The 24,447-nt window shown below is 47.5% G+C and overlaps 3 protein-coding genes across 8 annotated transcripts; 2 read left to right on the top strand and 1 right to left on the bottom strand.

The window, feature by feature from the left end:
• Positions 1–207: 207 nt before the first annotated feature.
• Positions 208–9,797, top strand: TPM4 (tropomyosin 4). Of its 4 annotated transcripts, none has more exons than XM_009471898.2 (9): positions 208–510; positions 2,984–3,109; positions 6,119–6,252; positions 6,522–6,639; positions 6,980–7,050; positions 7,295–7,370; positions 7,993–8,055; positions 8,149–8,218; positions 9,502–9,763. In XM_009471898.2, the coding sequence occupies exons 1-9, from the start codon at positions 397–399 to the stop codon at positions 9,582–9,584; spliced, it is 855 nt and encodes a 284-aa protein (XP_009470173.1). In that variant the 5' UTR covers positions 208–396; the 3' UTR covers positions 9,585–9,763. The 4 variants fall into 4 exon arrangements, with proteins under 4 accessions (XP_009470173.1, XP_009470172.1, XP_009470174.1 ...); XM_009471897.2 differs by lacking the exon at positions 9,502–9,763 and adding an exon at positions 8,768–8,998 and having other exon boundaries at positions 210–510; XM_009471899.2 differs by lacking the exon at positions 208–510 and adding an exon at positions 3,836–4,059 and having other exon boundaries at positions 9,502–9,797.
• Positions 9,798–10,112: 315 nt separating this feature from the next.
• Positions 10,113–15,692, top strand: RAB8A (RAB8A, member RAS oncogene family). 3 transcript variants are annotated; one of them, XM_087769688.1, is made up of 8 exons: positions 10,113–10,440; positions 10,953–11,013; positions 11,267–11,327; positions 11,722–11,799; positions 12,264–12,353; positions 13,003–13,068; positions 13,579–13,629; positions 14,307–14,569. In XM_087769688.1, the coding sequence occupies exons 1-8, from the start codon at positions 10,317–10,319 to the stop codon at positions 14,319–14,321; spliced, it is 546 nt and encodes a 181-aa protein (XP_087625814.1). In that variant the 5' UTR covers positions 10,113–10,316; the 3' UTR covers positions 14,322–14,569. The 3 variants fall into 3 exon arrangements, with proteins under 3 accessions (XP_087625814.1, XP_087625813.1, XP_087625815.1); XM_087769687.1 differs by lacking the exon at positions 14,307–14,569 and adding an exon at positions 14,576–15,692 and having other exon boundaries at positions 10,127–10,440; XM_087769689.1 differs by lacking the exon at positions 14,307–14,569 and adding an exon at positions 14,576–15,692 and having other exon boundaries at positions 10,303–10,440; positions 11,233–11,327.
• A 3,066-nt stretch (positions 15,693–18,758) lies between these two features.
• CIB3 (calcium and integrin binding family member 3) lies at positions 18,759–24,199 on the bottom strand. Its single transcript, XM_009471894.2, has 6 exons — positions 23,706–24,199; positions 23,384–23,418; positions 21,564–21,675; positions 21,049–21,196; positions 19,932–20,127; positions 18,759–19,436 (listed from the first exon to the last, which is right to left on the bottom strand). Exons 1-6 carry the CDS (start codon positions 23,754–23,756, stop codon positions 19,415–19,417), a joined length of 564 nt encoding a protein of 187 aa, XP_009470169.1. The 5' UTR covers positions 23,757–24,199; the 3' UTR covers positions 18,759–19,414.
• Positions 24,200–24,447: the final 248 nt, after the last annotated feature.

The raw sequence follows: 24,447 nt of genomic DNA, 5'->3' as shown, positions 1-24,447 counted from the left end.
CAAACACAGAGGTGTGCTAATAAGCTTGCTTTCAAGCATGTGTTCGTATGTCAACACTTTTGCTTCTGTCAGAAGCTTAAAAATGGAAACAGTTTTCTCTTTAAGAAAACAGGACCCAAATAAGGAGATGATGGAGTGGTGAAGATTCCTCTAGTGAGTCTGTTCCAGCTCATTCCTTAGAAAGGCTGTGTATGAAAGATCAGAGAAGAGGCCAATAGATCTGGGTTTTGTCCAGGGGTCTCTGGGTTTAAAGCTCTCTACAACCACTTGAGCTCATTTTCCCTGTGACTTGGCTGGGTACAACTTCTTTCTCTGCCCAAGCTGTTAAAAGTCTTAAACTTTACCCTTCAGAATTCTTTCAGTTGCGCGACAGATACAACCTATCCCTTAACAAAAATGGAAGCTATCAAGAAAAAGATGCAGATGCTGAAGTTAGACAAGGAGAATGCCATTGACAGAGCGGAGCAGGCTGAAACGGATAAGAAGGCAGCTGAGGACAAATGCAAGCAGGTAAGTAGAAATAAAATCACTGATTGTGTATGTGCTGTGGAAGTAAGTGTGACAAAATACTACGTTGCAACTTTCTGATTCAGAAAGCAAAATAATTGGAAATCAGATTTTCTGTTAATCTTCTTTTGAAGTCTTTTGCCGTTTTATGATGTTACACTCGTCCAGCCAGGGCTAGGTATTAACTTCTGTTTTCAGCCACCTGAGTCTTTGCAAAATTAGCGCTATCCACAGATTATTAAGAGTACTTTGCCTGAGTTTTCTTGGATCTTACATAATTGCCTTAATTTTCTTGTGCTTGTGATTCCATGGAAAAAGCCTGACGTACTCAAAATCATAGCTGTATACCTTGAACACCTGTAGGACTAGTGTTAGTACCTCCTGAAGAGTCAGCTGTGTCTAAACATTAATTGAGCCTCTCCTTGAAGTCAATTAATAAAGTTCACTTGACTAGTCCTTGGTATACAGAGTGCCCCTTAGAGGTACCAGCTGTGACTGAACAGTAGATAATGTTGTATTATTTGTATTACTTTTTTTGCTAAGAATAATCAGAAATATCTTAATTTGAAAGCTCTTCTTTTAACTGAATTATACTGGTAACATTTTTGCGTTCTTTTGCTTTTCAATGTTCTTTATTCTGGGTATCTACCTCATATTTGAGCTATGGTATTTTCAGAATGATCTTGAAGTGTAAGTTGACTACATTCGAGTTTCTTACAGCGCTTCTTGTAAAACGACCACGTCTTTTCCTTTTACATCCTCTAAATGTGGCTGCTTCTGCTACATCTTCCAGACTGCTAGAATACATTATTAGCATTCATTTGGCCAAATATTTCTTATGTTCAAGTTCAGTTTGAGATCCTGGCTGATATAACTAAACTTTCAACTGATCATCCATTTAGCTAAAGCAGCAGGAAAAGAAGTTTCCAAAATGGTCAGCTGCTGCTGCCTTCCCCCTCCACCCCCTCCACAAGGAAAACTGCTTCTCTCTTCTCTCTCATTTCTACAAGCTGCACACATTGCCCCGTGTCCCTGTTCCTTTGCTAGCTTCAGAGGTGTGGATCAGATGCTGTTCTGCTGGGCCACAGCTTCCCCAGCTAATCTTTCTGCACTCAGTAACAGCCACAGCAGATTGTTACTCAGAGCAGTTAATGGTGATGGAATGCTTAGCCTTCCGTTACATTTAGTTATCAAAGGTCGTTTCCGACGGAGTGATAAATGACACACTTGTGGGGAATTTTCAAGTATCCATATGAGGGCAATTCACAATAAAAAGCTAAAACAGAAAAATAAATCTTTGCTCTTATTCCTCTTCTCTGAATTGTCTCAAATTTTTCAGCTTTTTTTCTTAATGTGGGCACAGTACTCAAGTCGTGATTTTAATGTCATACACAAAGCATCACCTCCTTCATCCTGCTTACTGTCCCTCTGTTAAAGCACCCAAGCAAGCGTATTCCGCGCTCACACTATCTGCTTACTCTGAGTGAAAGTATAGCAACATAACAAGGTTCAAGAATAGCACGCTACCAAACATGTCATTAAAGCTGTCTTTGAAGCTAGAATGAAAAAAGTCAGGGCGCTAAAACACAAACTATTTTGAGTGAACTATTTTGATAGACTATAAATTTATGTGAAGGTGGAGCTAAATGGTTAAACGGGTTTCTCTGCAGACTGAACTGTTTTGTATTGCAAATGAAGTGATGGAGCAGATGGGTTTGCGGGCCCACCCTTATCAGCAGCAAGCCTCCCGATAACGTGAATTCTTCAGGGAGCATGAGACAGTTTGTCATTAAACAGTCCCCCGGCAGGTTATAAATAGTACCGTTCCGGCATAGAGTATGGATTTATATGGTATGGAGGAGAGAGTCTGAACCTCATGGTAGGATGGAGCGTACCTTGTTGGCCCACAATCAGTCAGAGATTAATTCAGGTTGGAAGGGACCTGCGGAGGTCGCTGCGTCCCGCTGACCGCAGGGGCTGCGGCGGGCCAGACCTGTTCCCTCCGGCTTCCAGAGTATCACGTTTGGCAACAGATGATTAGGGAACGGCCGCTTCTTTTTTCTAGCTATACAGGAATTGAATAGTTCCCTAATAAATCATCAGGTGTTAGAACAAACACAAGGACACAATTTTAAAACATGTATAATTATGCTGTAGAATTCACTGCTGCAGGGTGTTGTAGAGTCCAAAATAGAAATGAGGTGAAAAAGGGCTTATACCGAGTTATGTATTAAACTGGATCCTGTGTGTGCAGTGGCAGGGAATGACACCGTTTTTAATGATCTTTCCCTGGAAACTGCCACCAGTCATTCCCAGACTACGTGCCCCAGCAGAACTTTGATCTGGTCTTTGGTGACTTCTTGTATGTTACGTTGGGTTCAAACTAATAGTAAAGAGAGGTTTTAACCATATTAAACTGTAACCGATAATGCAGCAGAATGCTCACTGGTTGGTTTTTTTTTTCCTCTCTTGAAAGGTAGAGGATGAGCTGGTAGCTCTGCAGAAGAAGTTGAAAGGAACTGAAGATGAGCTGGATAAGTACTCGGAGGCTCTCAAAGATGCCCAGGAAAAACTAGAGCAGGCTGAAAAGAAGGCCACTGATGTACGTACCTACAGCTAACGCTTGCCTGTAACTATGCTCCGTGTATCTTGCAGTACGTGTGTCGTACGCTGATGATAACAATCGCTGAGAATTTTTGTATTGCAGCCCTTGGATCGGGGGGTAGGAAGGGCGAGCTCGGGCTGGCTCATCTGCAGCGAGAGCACGGCGCGCGCAGCTGCGCCGCCAGCCAGCGCCGCTCGGGCTCGGCGGGTACCCAAAGGGGAATGCCGAAACGGGGGGGGAAGCGTTTGCGGGCGGGAATCCTTTAGGAAGGACCAAATCTCCTTTAATCGAAGTAAACAAAATGGAGATCTTTCAGGGAGGCTGGGACAGCAGCCGGGATCTGCTGTGGCCTAAGGATGCGGTTCGGCCTCGGCTGCCCCGCCGCACGGCCGCGGGCTCTGCTGGGAGCGGTGCGGGTTGGCTTCCCTCCCGCCTGCGCCGGCCCCAACGCGCCAGCAGCACAACTGGAGCGCGGGACCTGGCAGCGGTTTGCTGCACCCCGCCTTTGGGGGCCCCGGGGCGGCCCGGCAGCCGGTTTGGCATCACCGGGCGAGGCGAGGCGAGGCGGCGCCCGGGGCAGCGCGGAGCGGGCCGGGGCTGCGGCGGGGACCCCGCGGGATGGCGGGGGGGGAAACGGGCGGGGCGGCCCCGGGGCGCCACCGTCCCGGCGCTGCTCGCGCCGACTCCTCTCTGCTACGTCACCACCCCCACCTCCACCTCCAGCCGCGTGACGTCATCGGCCCATTGAAAGGCGCGGGGCCGCGCGCCGCCACGTGCAGCACCTCCGCGCCCTGCCCGCCGCCTGCGCCGCGCCCATGGCCGCGCCGAGCTCCCTGGAAGCGGTGAAGAGGAAGATCCAGTGCCTGCAGCAACAGGCGGATGAGGCGGAGGATCGCGCCCAGGTCCTCCAGCGGGAGCTGGACCTGGAACGGGACCTGCGGGAGAAAGTGAGACCGCCCGGGCTGCCTGCTCGCCTCTCTCGGTCGCTCTCTCCCGGGCTGCCCTGCTCCTTCCTTCCTGTCTCTGGCTCTCTCTCGCTGGGGCGCGCCTGCCTCTCCCCTGCTCCGGGAGGACGGCCCGGCCGCCGGCTGCCTTCATTCCTCAGCTGTCCCCCCGCTGCTCCGCTCCGCACTCCCTGCGGAGCCGCCGGCGCTGCCGCAGCGCCTCGCCCGCACCGTCCTGCGGGGGCACCGGCGGCGGCGGCGCCGCCTCCTCCCAGGCGCCCGCTGCTTATCGCGCTTTGGGGCCGTTCCCCTCGGCAAAGGCGTCGCGAGCACCGCTCGGCATCGGGAAGCGCTTACGAGTTTAGTAGGAAATGGCCGGTTAATTAGGAAAAAGCGCTGCATGACAACGAGCGGGGAGTTCCCGCCTCTCGGCGCCGCACCGCTGGCTCCGGCACAGCTGGGAAATGTCCGAACTGCTGGAAAATAACTTTCCCTCCTGGTTTTCACAGAGAAATCAGAACTCTCCACTAGTGTGCGGCTCTCCCGGGGCTGGACAGCTGGTTTCACTTAGATTTGTGTGTGATCAGCCTTCCCGGCATCTTCCTGCTATTTTATCACATGTCAGCGAGTTAGTTTTACCGTATAAGGACTGCGGGCTGCTTCTGGGAGAGGTGGAGCCAGACTAACTCCAGCTTCCCAGTGGCCCCGTCTCCATAGCTTTGGAATCTTGCTTAATTAAAATATGACTTAAAAGTGTCCCGTCTAGTGGAAGGAGTTGCAGGCTGCCACATAAGAGATGCCAGTTTTCTACACGATTGATGCCTTGTGTGTAAATCGAGAAGTTAAACACACAGCACTGGGTAAAAAACAAATGAAATGCTGGATAATTTATGCCTAGAGGAATCCTGGGTCAGCTTCCATTTGGATCGGTCACCAAAATCCTTTCCAAGATGGTACAGCTCTGAATGGAAACCGCTTCCTCCAGCTTAGGAGGAGCGGTCAGTAACCAAATTTGAGAAGCTGCAGCAAAACAAATATTTTTTCAAAGTGTTTAACATAAAGCATAAACCAATTGCCCTTCCAGGATCTGTAGCCCATAAAAGTGGTTTTGTTTTGTTTTTTAAAAAGTTAATCTTATACGTAGCAATCTTGCTCAGATTTGGGGACAATTAAGTGCGCAAAACTGATTAGAGTAGGGGTTTATTTTCCTTCAAATAAGCAATTCAAGGAGCCATATCTTAATAAACACAATGTATTTCTGGACACCAAGTTGTTCATATTGGCTGTATGCGAGCGTTTCTCCCAACAACCTCTCCATTTATTATCTAGTCTGGTTTTTAAACATTAATAGTGTTTCCAATTACTGTGCAGTTTATTCAATAATATATAAACAGGCCTTATTATTAAGAAATGCTTTCTGCCTAATTCCTTAAGTACCACAGGAAGCAATGAAAAAGGAAAGTGAACTTCTTTTAAGACCATATCTAATTTTGCCCAATTTATGTTACAAAGACGACGGGCTCTCCCGTGCTGGGGCCAGCTGTGTCTGCCCAGCTGACCGCGCAGAGATTATATAGCATTTGCAGGCAAAGGAGCCCGTAATGGAGAACGAAACGGCTTTAGCTTCGGCAGTGGGCTAGGACAGGGTATCGCTGCAGTCTGTGATGAAACCAAGAACATAAAAATCAACTGAAGTTTTTGGAACAAGCCGTTAGGGAAACAGTTCGGTTTTTAACTTTTGAATCCTACGGGTAGATCCTGCCCTGTGAAGCGATCTGAACACAGTTCTCCGTTGGCAATCGGTGTCTAATCCTTCATTGTATGGGAGGAATGATAAGTACCATTAAAAAAGAAAGGAGAAGCACATACTCCATACCTTGAAATTCCTGAAATGCCATAGTTTAAACAAACAAAAAGCAGAGACGGAAAGGTCCCTAGAGCTTCCCCACCTGCACCAAGGAGAAGCCTTTGCAGGTTTATGGAAACCGATTAGTTGAGAACATCTGTCAGCCAGCAAGCGGCTTGTGCGTAACCTCGGCTGGGGGGGCTGTATTTCACACAGGCTGAAGGTGAGGTGGCAGCTCTGAACAGACGCATCCAGCTCGTGGAAGAGGAGTTGGATCGTGCCCAAGAACGGCTGGCCACAGCCTTGCAGAAACTGGAGGAGGCTGAGAAAGCAGCCGATGAGAGTGAGAGGTACGTTTCCTCTTCTTTTTCTTTCTTACTTTGTAAAAAATTGAATATATCCAAATAAAATATTCCTGTATAATTTAGTATCTGCGTGTGCTAATGTGGATTGCAGGTCAGAGACTTGGAACTTAAAAAGCCTGACTGAGCAATTCTGTTAGGGCCTTGAAAAACACGCTGGTACGGTCATAATGGGCCACCGAGCTCCGCTGTAGGACCTTTGAGATAAAAGTGCTAAAATGCTTCCGCGTTAACCACGCTTGCTTTGATTTCTGCAGAGGAATGAAGGTTATTGAGAACAGAGCAATGAAAGATGAAGAGAAAATGGAAATTCAGGAAATGCAACTGAAGGAGGCGAAGCACATTGCTGAAGAAGCTGACCGCAAATACGAGGAGGTAAAAGGGCTAAGGAAGTGATTAAACGCACGGGAGAACCGCGAGCAGCTTTGTTACTTTCCCGTTTGGTCATTCGTTGTATGCTCTTCACTGGGTGACGCTTCGACTTTGGAATGTTCCCAGAAAGGAGTAATTGTAATAGTGACTTGAGCGGCACCTTAGATACTTAATGCTAAGAACACTGCAAAATCTAATTTATTTGGGGAAAAAGCCCGTCACGTCTGTGCATGTATGTTTTATCCTAATTCCGTCATTCAGAAGGAAAGCACGAGCATAGTGTTTTGAGAGAAACGTGTCAGAAATCACAGACTGGCTTGATACGGCTGTTTTCTCTTCGCAGGTTGCCCGGAAACTGGTTATTTTGGAGGGTGAACTGGAAAGAGCTGAAGAGCGTGCAGAGGTGTCCGAAGTGTGAGTAACTTCGGATACACGGAAGCAGTTTAGAATATAGTAGAGCTCAAAGCCGTGTTTCATTACAAAAATCGACTGCTAGGCAGGCATGTAGTATAAGTAGAAAAGCTTTTTTTTACCCTATATACCCAATTTTCTCCTTTCAGACTTAATAATTACTTCATCCCTTCTATTTTTAGACTTCTTAAAAATTAAGTCATAACAGGGACAGTAATAATTTATACTTTTTTTTTTTTCCCTGTAGTAAATGTAGTGACCTTGAAGAGGAGTTAAAGAACGTCACCAACAACCTGAAGTCTTTGGAAGCTCAATCTGAAAAGGTTGGTTCTTTCCGTCACCTAAGGGATAGGGGCGAAGTCGGAACTTGTAAATCAAATCCATAGAAATAATCCAGAAATACCAGGGAAGTGGAGGGCTTCAGCGGACTGCCTGTCCAACAGCGACTGTCCGTCGATACCGCTGAGCCGTTCTGCCCAGACCCGAGTCAGGAAGCCGATCGTTACCAAAGCCCGACCTAAAGCTCCATTCCCACCCCAGCGCGCTGCTGATGGCTCCTGGGTTTCTGCTCTTGCTCTTTTTGAGGGTTCTGCCCTCAATAATGAAAATTGTTAAAACTCTTTGATTTCCGTAACTGGTTGTTTCTGGCTGGTCTAAATTGGCACGGAAGGCTTCGTCTTCTCTTGCACACTGAGCTCTTCTGTGCTGCACAAGCAGGGCAGCCCGTTAGGGTGCGAGATGACGCACGAAGGAGCGTGGACACCCCCAGCCTTAAAATGGTGGTTTATGAGCCCGGGGCTGAGCGTCTTGGTGAAGAGGGGAAAGCACGGAGAGGGTGTGTGCAGCTGCTGCAAAAGGAAAAGTGGTTATAAATAGGTCACCGTTTCATAAACATTTATTACCATTGCTACAACTTCCCTTAAAGAGTGTTTATTGTTTTCACAGTACTCGGAAAAAGAAGATAAATACGAAGAAGAAATCAAGATTCTCTCTGACAAGCTGAAAGAAGTAAGTTCATCCATCCCCAACCTGTATTTTGGCAGCATTTCTTAGCAGCATTTCTTAGCAGCATACTAACTTACTCTATTTAATTTTTTTTAGGCTGAAACTCGTGCTGAATTTGCGGAGAGAACAGTTGCCAAACTGGAAAAGTCTATTGATGACCTGGAAGGTAGGAAATCGCTCGGGTTTCATTCAGAAGTGGTCAATTTCAGATCAGAAAACAAAATTCTCGGAGTGGGTATTAGATTTTCTCAGGAAGGGACAGAAGCGCGGGTCAGGCGTGCTGGCGGAGCGGCGGGATGCGCCCACGGAGGCGCCTGTCCCGCCGGCACCTCCTGCCCGCAGGAAGGCTTCCTGAAAGAGGCTCTCTTTCAAAAGCGGGTAGCAATACCCGGATTTTGGCCAGCTCGCAGATACGTGGGCTCAGGGGCTTTTTCCGTTAATAACAAGCTCACAACCCTGCTTCATCCGATTGAAAAATCATTTAGAGAGATTAAAAAAAAGGAGATGTAGATGAAGCTTCTGACCTGGCAGCTGTGTGGATTTTTTGCTTTCTTACCGGTTCTCAGTTACGCATCTGTTTTCTTCTTTTGTCTTCCTCAACCGCTCTGGCTGCTGCCCTCTGACTGCCTTCGCGTCTCCCACTCTGCGCCTCTTCCTCTGGACTGTTTTTCTGCGTTTCTTGCTGAATCCCGCCTCCTGCCCTCGTGCCCGCTAGACGAGCTGTACGCTCAGAAGCTGAAGTACAAAGCCATCAGCGAGGAGCTTGACCATGCTCTCAATGACATGACCTCCTTGTGACGGGCTCCGGGGGCGCGGGGCCGCGCTGCCGCGCTGCGCTGCTTTAGCTTTTCCTGCCTGCCGTGCCTGTCGCTTCTGTGCCACTTCCACAAGCGATCCTTCAAGCTCCTCTGTAAGAACTGAGCTCAATAAAAACAAGATACCTCTACCTTCCAGCTCTTGGGGTTCATTTCCTTATGCTTCACCTAAAATACACCAGTAACGACACCGAAAGTAAGCTCAGCTCCTCACGCCGGGGACAGGCAGACGCAGGCAGCGCAGGGGCCCCCCTCGGCCAGGGCAGGCCCCGGCGCGCTGGCAAACACCCCAACGTCAGCGTTCCCAAGGGCGCGCAGGGCAGCGAAAAGCCGTGGGCGCGTTCGGTACTTGGGGGCTCCGTCTGCCCGGCTAAAAACTGTCGGGAGAAGGCAAACGCGGAGGGACGTGTCCTGTAAATCACGTGTTAAAACGCAAGTCCGCCACATCCCGCATAAAACGAGTCCAAAAACCGCGCTAAATGAGAGCAATTGCCAAAAAAATGGCCCCATTGTCAGGACGCAGTTACGGCGTTGTCCTGAACGCGAAGGTGAGTCAGCGTGGGTTTTATTTCAAGAGGAAAGGCCGTAAGATAACGTCGGGTTTAACTCGTGCTTTTTTCTTCTTTCTCACTAGAAAAACTTGCTCAAGCCAAAGAGGAGAACTTGGGGCTGCACCAGACACTGGACCAGACGCTAAACGAACTGAACTGTATATGAGCTTGCGCGGGGCTCTCGGCGGCCAACGGAAACCTCTCTGCATTTACCGTATCGCTCCTCTCTCTTTCTCTCTCTCTGTCCAACTAAGTTATGAGCAGCGCAGCCGCGCGCCAGGCTCCGGGCGCAGCTCGACGCCGGCAGCGCGGCCCCCAGCCCCTCCGGCGCGCTCCTGCCGGAGGCGGCGGCCACCGGCGCCCCGCCGCGCGCGGGAGAGCGCGAGCCGCGCCCGGGCCGCGGGAGCCCCCTCGTTTCCCCTCGCGCAGGTTATCGACAGCGCGGCTGTAGCTTTTCCTCGCGGCCGGCGAGGCCCTCCTCCGGGCGCAGCGGCGGCGCCTGCTCCTGACGTTTCGTATTAAACCATTTCTGACGGTACCGCGGTCTCCTCCTGGTCTTTGTGCCGCGCTTCTGTTCGGGTGACGTCATGGGCCACCGGAGAGTTAAAGACGTGACGTCGGTATTTGCCCGGCCTACGCCTGGCGGTTAGCACCGCTGCACGCGCCTTCCGCCCGCGGCAGGAAGTGACGCTCGGCCGGGCACGCGCAGAGGGGCGCGCCGCCGCTTAAGGCGCCGGGCGGAGGGCGCCCGCCAATGGCGCGCCGGCTCCCTGCGCTTCCTGTCGGGCTCTGCGGTGACGTGCGCCGGGCTCAGCCAATAAGCGCGCGGCGGGCGGTGATGGGCGGCGGGCGCGGCCCGTGAGGCGGCGCGGGGGGCGGCGGGGCGGCGCCCGCGAACATGGCGAAGACGTACGACTATCTCTTCAAGCTGCTGCTCATCGGCGACTCGGGCGTGGGGAAGACGTGCGCGCTCTTCCGCTTCTCCGAGGACGCCTTCAACGCCACCTTCATCTCCACCATCGGTGAGCGCGGCCGGGCGGGGCCGGGCCGGACCGGGCCCTGCCGGCCGGAGCTCCCGCCTGGCGCGGCCCCGGCCCCGGCCCCGGCCCCGGGCCTGGGAGCGGCTCGTTCCGCTGGGTTGCGGCGGCGGGAGCGGGTTGGCACCACGGCGAGTGGCTCCGGCGGCTGCCGGCGCTGGGGGCCGGGGCGGCGAGGGGTGCGCGGCCCGGCCGTGCCGCCCCGCCTCGGCCCCGGCTGCCGGCGCTCGGGGGCTGCTGCGGCTTCGCTCGCCGCGGCCCGGCAGGGAGCCGGGCAGGGGCTCAGCCGGCGTCGCGGTGGCTCCGATCGCTGCCGGCGGCTCCCTCGTCGGCTGGGGCGGGGGGTGCCCTGCTGCTGCTGCTGCTGCTGCTGCTGCTGCTGCTGCCGCTGCTGCTCCCGCCGAGGCGGTGCCGGTCTGAGCAGCGGCGCGGGAGGGAGAAGCGTTGGTTCGGTCTTTGGCAGGCGCTGGGAGTAATTTGGTTGCTTCTCTTTTCAGGTATTGACTTTAAAATTAGAACTATAGAGCTAGATGGCAAGAGAATTAAGCTACAGATATGGTAAGACTTCGCTTCTAAAGTTACCTGAGTCTATGTCTGATAACCAGGTGTCGCGCGCTGCGGGATGGTGATGTCATCGTTACGTTTTTACTCCAGTTGCGCTCTTCCGCAGTTAGCGCTATCTTAGAAACTGCGAGATCGTTTCGGTGCAGCTAAAAACCGGTTCAACGGTATTTAATTAAACCTTGTGGTGGCTTTGACTTGAGCGTGGCGGCGTAGGTGGTTTGCGCCAGCCCCCCGTTCTGTGTTGCAGGGACACCGCCGGGCAGGAGCGATTTCGCACCATCACGACGGCCTACTACAGGGGAGCAATGGTAGGAGCCGTGCGGGTCGCGCCAAGCCTAAACCGGGCGGTTCAGCTTCCGCAGTCGCGTCGGCTGGGTTTAACGCGGAGCGCGCGCGGCGGCCTCTCCTCCGGCGCGTAAACTCCGCCCAGCTAAACGTTTACGGTCGCGCTCCTGTCGCGAGCGGCGCTGGGACGAGGTGGGAGCTCGCGGAGGCGGCTCCCTCCCTGACGCGCTCCGTAAACGCGCGTCCCGCAGCCACGTCTAGCGAGGCGCCAGCTGCCGTTCCACGTGCTGTAGAGCTGCGAACCGGCTTTTTTAAAAACGGTCGTTGTCAAGTTGCTCCTTTCTGCTGTGGGCAAGTCTGTAACTCTTGCTTAAACTGACGCTCGCTGAAACGATCTATCTCCTTCTTAATCTTTAGGGCATTATGTTGGTCTATGACATCACCAACGAGAAATCTTTTGAAAACATTCGGAACTGGGTCAGGAATATTGAAGAGGTAATGTCCCTCTTTACTTGCTGCCTGTTGAAGATGCTGTTTCTTCCTCCAAAAGCAGTCGAAACCGAAACGCTTCAGAATCACTCAGTTTCTTCCGCATTCAGGAGCGGAAGGGTCCTTGGAGAGTCAGTTGAATGAAAACAGCGGTGGGTTCTGGGGCGTCTCGGTGAACAGCGGTTCGTTGTGCTGGTGCGCGAGGGCCAGCCGCGGGGTTGGAGCCCTTCTCCTGACCGGGGGACCAAGGTGGCGTTCTCCTGCCAGGACAGGCGACCCGCGAGCCGTCGCCGCGCAGGACGCGCTGGGCCGTCGGTGCCCGCAGGGAGGGGGGCTTTGGGGAGCTCGGAACTGCGGAAAACGCTTGGCACCGGCATCTCCGCGTTAAGAGCTTGCTGTGCGCCTCCTCTTTTTGACGAGATTTGTCTCAGCCCCCCACAGCAAAGGCCTGTGCTCTGTTTCTATCTCAGCACGCCTCTCCGGACGTGGAAAAAATGATCCTTGGGAACAAATGCGATGCAAACGATAAAAGACAAGTTTCTAGAGAGCAAGGGGAGAAGGTAAGTGCCGTAGCTTTAACGCATTTCAGCTTAGACTTCTCAGAGTGTAAAGATTGCGTTCGTTACCGTCTGCGCGCTTCTTTGGCGCCTCGGCGGTGTTCCGAAGCGGAACCATTGAACATCTCCCGGGCTGTGGTGGCAAAACATCTCCCTGCTCTGGTAAAAAGATGAGCCTGCGGTAAGAGCTCTCGTCGATTGCCTGGTGGAGATGTGCGAGGGGCAGACAAGGGGCTGGATTCTTCCTTAGAAAAAGGAAGAAGCAGCACGCTGGAGTCGGACGTTTGGGAGCCGTCTCTTCTGGGCTGAAGGCCGGGGAGGCGAGGCGGGCGGGATTGCCTTTTCTGGCGTCAGATGTTGCTCGGCCGAGGCGGGGAAGGTGCCCCTGCGCGCTGCGGGCGTTGCGAGACTGACGAGGTATCTATGCGAGGAAAAAACTTAAAGTCAGAGGAGCAGATGAGAACGTGTGCAGAGTGTAAAGCAGCAGGGCAAAGCCCGGTAAGAGCAGGTGCTAACAGGGAGGAGATGTAGTCGCTGGAGCAGATCCCCAGGTTGCTCTGGGTGGCGGCAGGAGGGGCGGATCCCGGGCGGGCCGTTTTATTCAGAGCTGTTCCCGCAATTATCCAACTAACTGAAACCTGCTTTTGTTCAGCTCGCTGCAAGTTTTGGAATTAAATTTATGGAGACCAGTGCAAAAGCAAATATAAACATAGAGAACGTAAGTACCGTAACCTTTCTCTTGTATTTACTGTCTCGTGCGCGCAAGCCGGCAGTGGGGACGCTTGCCCGTCGTGGCTGGACCCAGGCTCCGCTGTTGGGTGCTGCAGGCGGGTTACTGAGACGCGTCCCTGCGTTCCGTGAAGGCGCTGGCTAACCAGCGTTATGCTAATTTATTTAAATTGCACTCGGTGCTTAGAGCGTAACACAAGGGCGTCCCAGCAGACTGAGATGGCTTATGTCTGCATTCGGTAACGTGATGGAGCACGGGCGGCGTTCTGCCGCTCTGAGGCCTGGTCGTGCCCCACTGTCCTGGTTCCCAGGCTCGGGGAGGAGGTGGCGGGGTTAGAAAAGGAGCCCTAAAACCTGGAGGGGGGGAAGAACCTGAAATCATGATGTTCCTCAGGAGCTCAGTGTCTGTAGAAACTCGGGAAGGCAGCTTATCGCTAAACAGAAATGTTAGAATATATTTTATTTGCCGTGTAACACTTAACTGTTTTACTCGTCACAGGCATTTTTCACTCTTGCAAGAGATATCAAAGCAAAAATGGACAAGAAGTTGGTGAGTAGCTTTTACTTGGTCCACGCTGTATTTAAATAGGAAAAAAACCCAACCAAAAGCCAAAGAGCCAGTCCTGGTTCACCGTCCACGAAAATATTTTGTGGCCTCTCTCATGGGGGATGCACTGAAGGTTATAGACGCTTATTTTTAGTTTTGTCAAGCTACGCTCTGACCTTGGCTTATAAACAATTGTCTCTGCATTTCAGGAATTAGCTGCAAGGGTTGAGGTTTTCTAAATAAAACTATCTTTTGTTTGCTTGAGTGAAAGTCAGGTGAGTGGTAGAGCAGTTCAACGATAGTGCTTGCTCTTGCAGTCTGAACACGGGAACCCTGTAAATGAGACGGGTAGGAGGCCCCCTCCCGCCTCAGGGCGGCCTTCGAACTAGCGTGTGCAAAAATCGGTGACGAACCAATTAGTTTTTGATAACTTTGCGAAAGCGTCCTGAGAAAGGAGTGGGTTACCCCTCGTACCGCAAACAAACGCGTATCGACGTGGGTTTGCTCCTTGTGAAAGGAAGCTAACCAAGATTCCTTCTGCTTTTACCGAGCATCGCACTTCCCCGCGGCCAGGCGCGCGCCGACAGAGCTGCGGTATTTTGGGGCTTGCTGACGATGCCTAAGTGTTTCAGCAAGAGCCAAACGCGTCCTGTAATTTTTTATTTTTTTTTAAATCTCAGCGGTCTTTGAGTTGATAGAAGGAAGACGACCAGGCGCGGTGCCTGTTAGTCGAAGGCAGAAGTAGCAGGGGCAGTGCTCTGGCTTCTCGTGGTGGCTGACGTGAGGCTCAGAGAAGTGAGTGAAGCCCCCCGTTGATTTTAGAAGCGGGGTTTGTACCTGGCAGGCTCGAGGCAGCAAACGAAGGGATGAAGTCTGGGTGCTGGAGCTTACAGCGATGCCGGAAGCTGTTACGTATAAATAAGTAACTTAATATTCTTTGCGTCTTCAGGAAGGCAATAGCCCGCAAGGCAGCAACCAGGGAGTCAAAATCACACCAGACCAGCAAAAGAAAAGCAGCTTTTTCCGATGTGTTCTTCTGTGAGGGACACGGCCTTAATCTGAGCGCCTGCTCAAGGGAACTGGACTGTGCCCGTTCTGAGTGAGAGCTCCTCTGTCTGTGGACTTAGCGTTTTCAACATACCTTGTCACTTTGTGACCATCTGAATAAGAAATTGTTTATTTTAGTAATTGTCTGACTCTTCAATTTTGGAGATGAAACAAGTTTATTTTTGTCAGATTGCCACTGGGCACGTGTATTGTCTAGCAGAGGGAGTACAGATCAAACGCGACCTGTGATACAGCACCTTTGCTGCCAGGCTTCAATCGTTTTGTTCATATCTGTATGTGTCCAAATTAGAGAGATTAAGTTATGATCAAAATAAGAAACGGAAATGCCAATATTAATAAAGTGCAGGTGTGCGTACGTGATACCTGTGCATCTCCATCTCTACAGATGCAGAGAGAACAGTCGCATCAGAACATCACATAAATGCACTTCGCAGGCAGGACAGGCGTGTACCTTTCCAGCAGGCAGAAGGAAGCTTTCTGCCTCTCCGCCTCTTTGCTACTACAGAGAAAATCCCTTACCTGCCTGTTCCTCGTTCAGCTGCCTTGTCCTAGACAATCCACAAGTACAATTGAAGTTTAAAAAAAAATAATCCTCCTCAAAGGAATCTCTATTTTTTTAAAAACCTAAAGCGTGCTGTAAATAGAATGGATCCTTACCATCAGGAGTTACTTTATCCGTGTGAGACTCCACCGTGCTTAATGAAGCACGCCAGACGTTCAGACGCGTTTCACAGGAGTCGATGGCTACAGCGAGGCCCGTGCCGAGGCGCTGGCGTCTGGTTTGAGAGAAGCAGACCCTGGTCGGGGCAGGGACGCTTACACAAAATTTGTCACGTTACAATGGGCGGCTTTTTCTTCTCCAGTTGAGACTGACTCCGGCTCTGTCATGATGTAGTAGCTAGTTATAAATTGTGACAAGAAATTGTATTGCACTGCTTCCAGTTGTGTGTTCTCATGCACACTCGCTCACATATGCAAATAAATGTTGCACATATGAACACTTTCTGAAAACAAACTTTTTTAAACTGAGATTTGCCTTGCTGCTGTCTACTGATCACTTCCGATTTCAAGCAGCAGCAAACCCGTTAATAGCGTGCATCAGTGCCGCTGATGTTAGTCCTCAGTGGGAACGTTCTGTGTATTTATTCCTGTAAACGCAGTCTGTCACATTCCGCTGTATGAAATGTAGCAGCCGAGCGGAGCTCCTGGGTAGCTGGCTGCTCTCCGTTCAGAGGCCGTCGGCCTGACTTAGTGAGCCTGACAAGAGGAGCCAGTCGGAGCCATCAGCTCCGAGGTCTGCTGTCAAGCGATTGCAATCCTGGTATATTTAATTCAGCTGAACGTATCAGCTGTGTCCTGCAACTCACTGGAATTGTTAACATGCTTTGTTTACATTGACAACTGCACTTAAGGGTAAAATTAAAGCTGATTTTAAAGGTAATGAATTTACTCACCGGTTTTGTTTTCTTCAAGTTTGTGGTAGTATATTCTGGCCTCAAAGCAGCACTCGTAAGTGTTACTGTAGTTAAAGATCTATCAGATTCATAATTAAACTTTATAAATCTGCAGCGTGCAATTGGGCTCAACAGCAATATCGCCTGTTTTTCTAAAATGGAAAAGGAAACTTTATAAGTTACTGGTTTATAAAAATGCATTTTATGTGCTACCAACCTTTTTTTTTTTTATTAGCTCGCAGATTACAATGAGCTCTGTTCACGATTAAAATCATACGTAAAGCTTTCCTCTAACCAGAAACTTGTGACGGGGTTTTTTTGTTTACTTGTGGCTTTTCAGCGCGGGGACGTGGTGAACGTGCACCACAGCGGATGGCGCTGCTGTATTTGTAGGATAAAATCACGTTAAGCTACTGAAGAGCCTGCTAGTCAGTACGGGCTGCAGAGTGTAGTTACTACGGAGCTATAGGTCGCCCAAGCAATGCTTCCATCTTGAGATAAGGATGCTGTTAAAGAAGGACTTTGTGCGTGCTTCGGGAAATGACTGAGGCAGAACCGGGGGGGCGATTAAGGCACGGTCTGAATGTTGTTGTCCTACACAAAACAGATCTGTTTAATGATTTGGTTCTGGCTTAGTAGTAAACGTGGATTGTCTCGCATCCGTCCTGCTCCTTTAATACAGCCAGGTGTTGCAGCCAGACTTGTTTTTCAAAGTGACTGGAAAAATAAGTGGTTCGGCTAACTCGATAGCACGGGCCGTCCACCGCCACGCTGGGTAGCGCCTGTTGACAGTAGCTAAATCGCTAACTCATCCTGAGATGAGAAAGAAAACCATCTTCATTTCCAGGTGGATAAAACTTGAAGGATGGAATTGTGGTTTTCACTCCTCGTTTTCTAAATCTTAAGTTACTCTTACTGCGTTGAAAGCTAACTCTTCGTATGTGAATACCTTTTGTTTAAACTTATGCTGGTTGTTGCACATGTTTATGTACCTAATTTGTAGCATGATTTCCTTTTACAAAATGATCGGTTTTACTCAATGAACGACTACGTTATTGCCTGATCTCAGGAAGTTTCAAACAGTTACTGTGACTACAGTCATCACTGTACTTCTAGGGCATAGAGACTACACAGAAATTAAATCACTGTAAGCAATACGAAACCTAAAATGCAAATGTAAGACAGGAGAAGGTTAAAGACGCTGCAGTTGCATGTATGCTTGGCTACGCGTTGCTAAGTACGGACAGCAAATCTTGGAGAAGTACAACATGTAGTTGGTGTTTCCATCGCATAATTAAATTACTGTTTTTTACGTATGAACGTTATGGAAAACACAGTGATCGAAAGAGGTACTGCGTAAACACGTAGAGTAGTGTATTTATATCTAAGCTTTCTTTAAGGAGGAAAAAATCTGAAATTGGATACAAAATCTGTAAAACTGAGGAACTGAAGTAGATATGAAAAATTAACAATGTGCTTACTACACATTCTCAGTGTCTAAATGCCACTAAAATTTCAGGTAATCGCTTAACACTTGGTTTGTAGAGAAACAAACCCACTTTTGAGCACGTTCTCAAATTCCCTTGCTTTAACAAGTATCATAGAATTCTGTGGTTGACCTTATTTTCGAGGCTGGTTGCAATATTTCAGAGAGTCTTCACCCGTGCAGGTGCAGACCTGTCAGTAGCTCGCCTGTCAGCAAGCGGTGGAACTGCTGTTTCAACGCTTTGCCATTTGAACACTTGCGTTGTCTGGGTCCTTTGCCGATAGGCACATCTAATGTTCCTTGACATCAGAGCCTTATGCCAGCATCAGACTTTCAGCCTCAGATTTATAAATCCTATGGATTATTGTGCGTCTCTTTACTGCTGCTGAAACTTATTTGGTCTCTCCTTTCATGCGAGATGCTAATCATCTCGCTGACAATTGGTAAGGGTTTTACTGTTGCGGTGGCGTTGTCTTTGGCTGATGATCGAGCTCAAAAGCTACCGTGATTTCTTGTTCTCTTGGACTTGAAAGGGCTGGGGCTGACGCTGGAGAGGCAGTGGACAAACAGCTGCGTAGAAGATGGTCTCCATTTGTTCATAGGGGCTGGGAAAGAATGATGACTAACTTCTGGCTTCATTTCCAGATGAAATAAAGATCTGTTCGATTGAACGTTAATGGTAATGTGCAGTCTGATTATTTCAGGCTGCCTGATTCTTTGACCCATCTCTTCCACTGATCATGGGGGTGTTTGTTTCTGTGGGTAACACGCGTTGAGCGGGCTGGTCTCTCCAGCCCTTCTGCAGGAATCATCTGCTCGACGTTGAGCGTGAGTTGGGACTTTGTTTTGAAGGGCACTTAATGCATCCCGACATTTTTAAAAATAACTGTAAATTGTGTTTTTAGAATGACCACTTTTGGCTGCCACCCTTCCCACATTACAACTGCTTTCTTAAACACTTCTCATTGATTTTCATGTTTGTATTAAAAACAAAACTTGTTTATTACAGTATGTATGTTTTTACTCTGTTGTACAGGACCCTGAGCACTGCATAAATAAACTTCTTATGAAAAGAGAATTTTACAAACTCAGTTTGTCAGTCTTGTTCATCATTCGTGCATATATTCTTGGGTGGCAAATAGGGTATTTCTACAAAGAGAAAGGAGGGACAGGAGCCCAGGGTAGGCTCTTTTGTCCTTTAAAGGATGTTGACTTTTTGTTACAAATTCTGGAACGGAGAGCTCTTCTCTATGTTCTTCTCAGAACCTGCCATGGGCTTCTGTGACACCCTAGGAGAATACTTTAGCAAATCGATTCACCGGGCTGTTCGTTAAAGCTGACTGTTAAAGCTGATCAGGGGCGTTGCTTACGCAATTTTGATTAACCGTGATGTTTTTGAAACTATTTTTGAGGGGTTTTTACTGGATAAGGCATTTTCTTAGGAATTTTTTTAGGAGCTATAATGTGATACAAGTTCCTTTACTACCTGGTGGTGTCTGAACTTTAAAAAAATACTTCCCAGCTCACTCTCTAGGCCAGATTTGCTCCGGCTGCGGGGGGGAATAGACATTTTGTTAAATTACAGGGAAATCTTGATGAAGAGCTTAATGAATGGTTCCTTTTAAAGAAGCAGGCAAGAGACAGAGTTCTCTGACTGGTTCAGTTACCAGACATTGTCCTCTTTGCTCCTCTCATTTTGCTCTCTCATGGATGGTAATCTCGGGTGAAGTAATAGTTGTTGAAGGTCCAAGAAGCACTTCGTCTGCATGTTTCACTGGATTCAGATTCGAATGTGAAATGTGCTATTAAAAAAAAGAAGTAATGATCACTTACGTATCCCTCTGTTCAAAGGGATTCACTGCAATTAATTCTAGGACCGTACAATAAATTGGAAACTTTCTTTTGCAAAGCACTTGCAGAGAATAGGTACGTTAAATACATGCAAGATTTGAGCGCTGCTTTGTGCAAGACATGCAGCAGAAACCATGCTGAGATTATGTTACGCATTGAGTGAGCTAATCTCGTATCCTTATCAATGGAGCCTAAGTGCTAATATTAACTTTTTAAGTTACAAGGACTTTTTGTCATGTAAAAAGTACGTGAAAAGCAAGTCGAGAAGCCTCCACGCTTTTTCAAGCGTCTGTTTTCCCAGTCTTTGTGGTGGGCACCTCTACTAGAAACTGTCAGGGAAGAGTGATGATCTGTAATGGCTGGGGAGACGTAAAACACACACTTCAGAGACCTCTGACGAAAAAACTAAGCGCAATTTTGTGTTAGAAATTAAAAGCACATATTACCTGAGGAAATCTGGAGCTCGTACTATCATGTGCTGAAAGTCTTCCAAAGAAAGCTTGCCATCGTTGTCCGCATCAGCTTCGTAAATCACCTTTTCGCACACAAGGCTAACTTCTTCTGGGGTAAGTTCATTTCGGGTTAATTTGTTAACAGTTTTCTCTAGATCTGATTTGCATATGTAATCATCATTATTAAAATCTGTCAAAGGAAACACAATGAATTCCAAGTGACAAAAGTCAGCATTTTACATGGCTGACCGCCAAGACCTAATAAGAAGGGTTTGGTTCCCAGGCCATAATGTATTTGTATAAGCAGAACCTGCAAATCAGAAATGAAGTCTTGCAGTTATCCATATTTGCTTGTATAAAAATTCGATAACAAAATAAAAATCCTGGAATCGTTTCTCCTTATCTTACGTAAGGGTAACCATTGTAAATAGTTTAATGGCTAAACACAGCCTAGCCATAATTAAATCACTCTAGCACATCAGCACTACTGAACTAAGGGCAAGAAATAGTTTGAAGTTAAAGGAAGAGAATGGGCTGTTCGGTTTTGGTGAGAGTTCACTTTTTTAACATCTTTTGCTGAATCATGTACAGTTTAAATCACAAAGAACGTTGGGTTGGTTGTTTGATATATTGTTTGGCTTTAGCTGATCATGAAGAAAGTAACTGAAAATGGTACTGTAAAGAAAAAAAAAATCTTTATATTTGTCCTTGGAGAAAAATGCTAGAAGTGTGCTTCCCTGCCTCCCGCCTCCCCCTACCAAAACCACCCCACAGATTTATGGGCAGCCAAATCCCTTGTGCTGCACTTTTCCAAGCAGCCCCTCAGACAGAAATATTTCCTAAATGTTTATCGGCTCTTGAAAACTACAGATAATTTCAGGTTGTAAATTTTGTAGTAAGTCCTAATCCTAAATAAGAGTAGAGACAAAAGGATAAAGAAGACTGGAAGTCTCTAGGAGAGAGAACAGGCATTCAAATGCAATGAAAAGAAAGGCTGTATTAAAAACACACCTAACTAGGAATCATTATGGTGGCAAAACACATATTTTACATCCCTACATGAAGCTGCAGGATTTCCCCAACGTTTACTTTTTATGCATATCTCACTCACCATAAATTTTAAAAGCGTAATAAGCTTTCAAGTCTCTGGGAGCCATTTCACTCAGCACTGAAAACATGTCCAAAAAATCATCTAAAGTCATATTGCCGTCTCCATCCTCTGAGAAAACCTCTGCTATCCGCTGGCGGAATGGATTGTCCTGGGAAACAGAAGACAGGAGCAAGGGAAGGTCATCTTTACTAGCATTTATTTCGGTGCAGGTAAGACACAACTGGAGCGAGATTATTTTTGTTGTAACCCCCTTTTGGCAAACGCTCCCCCTTCGGCTATTATGTTCTTGTCTAATGTTGTGTCAGAGGGAGACACAGCTGCAGCCTTTAACCTTTGTGCAATTTCAAGGTGTTTTCGGGGAATCGCTAGAAGCTTCCAGAAAGACTTTTTACTTCAATAGCCAAAATTTATTTGTCTTTCAGCCTCCCAGCAATTAGTACTGGATGAATTATTAAAAAAGGGTAGAATAAACTGAAATGTGTCACTCGATTCCGGTCGTGCTCCTTGTTCTGTACCTTCAGCTCTGGCATGCTGCCAATGAGTTCATAGGGAAGTGTCACGTCTGGTTTATCTGTGTAGTCGAGTGGGACTAGCTGCGGGGCTAGATCTCGGTATCTGTAAAACAGCCTGCAACAGAAAGGAAGGCTTGTTTAGGGAACAAGTTATTTACACCACTGAGAACAATGTGTTTGCCTGTTCCATATCATTCTTCACACTTTGCATCTTTACCAGATGGATGATGCCAGTCACTGAATACCATTTAGTATGCTCTGTAGTTGGTGGTGGAAGAGACAGTATTAAAAAGAACACCACAGTGTAACTGGCGAAAAATACAAAGCCTTCACGTTTACAGAACAATTTGGAGAAAATGCTTACACAGGTCAGGCAGCCAAACCACTAGGTACTGCACATCTGAAAACAGATTTTCACGAAGTTTCAGGCTTACTTCTACCTTGTCAGCAGGGGTATTCAGGCATGTAGTGTAGTGATGATTTATGTATTTATAATAACAAGGCACAAGACCTTCAACCTGGAGGTCCACCTAATCAGTTTCCAAACAGACAAAAACTTGTGGCAAGGTGAAAGGGATCTGCTTTCCACGTCCACAATGGATGTGACCAAAAATAATGGGCTTCAGCTGGAGCATGAAAGATTCAGTTTCAATGTCAGAATAAAACCCTGGACGCCTAAAGCCACGGGCAGGAAGAGAGATCTGGGACCAACTCTACCAGGTTTTCATCCACCCCAAGTATCTCCCCGGTTTTCCATAGAACTCAGGTTCAAGAGAAGAAAATGTGCATAATAATTTGAATGTATTCACCACTTTTTCAGCCTGCTATTTGCTTCAGGTCTTGTGCTAGAGTAAGGATCCCACTCACAGCTGTTATCAACAACACAATAGGAGAGAATTTTAAAGGGGATCCTTATCAATAATAAATGTCTTATTCATTACACAGTTATGGTTCTGGCCTCTCTTTACTACCTGGAAAGGCAGACAGATGTAGATTTCAATTATTACAGAACCATTCCCGTTTTACCCTGCATAGAATTCAAAGACAGATATCAAGGTTCTGAAGAGGGACATGCTCAGTACAACATTGTCACTTGTGCTCTGCCCTTCAGAGAAATTAGCAAGAAGTGCGTGATGGCATCTTGAGAGATGCAGAAACTGAACACTTCCCTGTCTGTTAACACGCCCAATGGTTAGGAAAGGCAAATGCAACTTCAATATTACGTACGTTACTATCTGGGTCAGCATTTTTTACAAGAAGCTGAGGGTTTCAGTGGAGGCTCTCAACCCCCCATGAACAGAATGCTGAACCTGTCTTTATCAGCTCCTTTGGCCAGAGGTTAAATGGAGTGTTCGATGAGGTGTGTGAAGGCTTGGGGAAAATGCACCTTTGAGTACCAGGATAATTATTCACATGAAGACATGAAAAAAATGTGAATACAATTTGACACAACCATTAAGGTTTTCATAAAACAGGCAAAGTATCCCAAAGAATAACAGTATACTTTGAAGCATTTGTCATAAAACAAGGCGAGGGGAACATGGATGTCACTGGAAAAGCATGCACTAAAATATAACTTGATAAGTTTATTTCTGATAGAGAGACTGGTACTTTAATACAAAATTCAGAATTCTGGCTCAGTTTAAGATAGATAACATAGGTTCTGTACATAAAAAAGCAACAAAAATGTTCAGATTGTCCAAAGGTATTGCTTTACATTTGTGTAAATCCATTTCAAAATTATTTAAAATACCTCCCCCTCTATGTAACCTGTCTTTATAGCAATCTCTGTACTTTACACACAAAACGCACACGAGACTCACCTCAGAATTTCTTTCCGTGTAAAGAATGTGCAGTCCTATGAAATAAGAAAAGATGTAACATGTAATGACAGTTTTTAGCATGCATTGGCCCAAAGTTTTCCAGTACAGTGACTTAAATGGAGTTATATCGCAATATATGTAGCCAAGCATATAATTAGGAGTATTTTATAACCCTTCTTCTTGATATAAGATTCAAACTATGTTACTAAAATCTTTCCTGTAATTTAGTACTCCTACTTAGTAATTTTTGAAGAGACTGTTTAAAGAAATTCAATGTTCTGTCCAAACAGCTGTCCAAACAGCGGTTTAGTTTGTTTTATACCTGATATGCATCCAGTTGCTCTGGAGTGAAAATGGTTTGCTTGTTGCCCATTTCTAGCTCTGAAGGCTGATTCTTGTCCCATCATTCTTTCCTCAAAGGCACTTTTATAGGAGGTCTGGATATTCAGTTATTAAAAGCTGCAACAGTGAGGTTCAGGTACAGCAGAGGATCAAGTAACCGGCTTCCCTGTTCCACAGGCTGCAAAGTATCATAAATCTTTAGTCTGGCTACTTCAGGCTCTCGGCCAACATCACTCACCTGTCTCCTCCGTGCACAGCGAAGACTCACGTTACAGTATTTAGCCAATAACAACTAATAGCTGCTTGCTTGTGCCTTTGAGGGAGCAGGTAGACTTCATGGATCATACTTTTTCATTCCTTCAGATATGGTAAATTACCTGAAAAGTATTAGTAATGTCTTTCCTCTTTAAGAATTAACACCAAATGCTAGAAATTAGTAACAGTGATGGTAACCCCTTGTGCTTTCCTTCTCACTTTTCCCTCTAATACACTAATGCTAATGGTAGTTTTTACTGGAGGTACTATCTATAAAGTTTGCTCACTCCCTTTATTCTGCATTATCTGTTAATACACATTACCACTAGTTAACGATTATTAGCATGACATGATACATATATACTGATATATATATGACCTTTACACTGAAAATACGTGTGAGTATGTAGTTCATACATGTGAACAGAAATGGGGGGTTACAGGCTGTATGAAATATGAAAAACAAG

This window comes from Nipponia nippon, unplaced genomic scaffold, assembly GCF_047370975.1.
Source record: "Nipponia nippon isolate SJK-2023a ecotype South Korea unplaced genomic scaffold, ASM4737097v1 scaffold_31, whole genome shotgun sequence".
NCBI classification, from domain to species: domain Eukaryota; kingdom Metazoa; phylum Chordata; class Aves; order Pelecaniformes; family Threskiornithidae; genus Nipponia; species Nipponia nippon.
The sequence above is the reverse complement of the archived record's forward strand: the minus strand, read 5'-3'. Positions and strand labels throughout refer to the sequence as shown.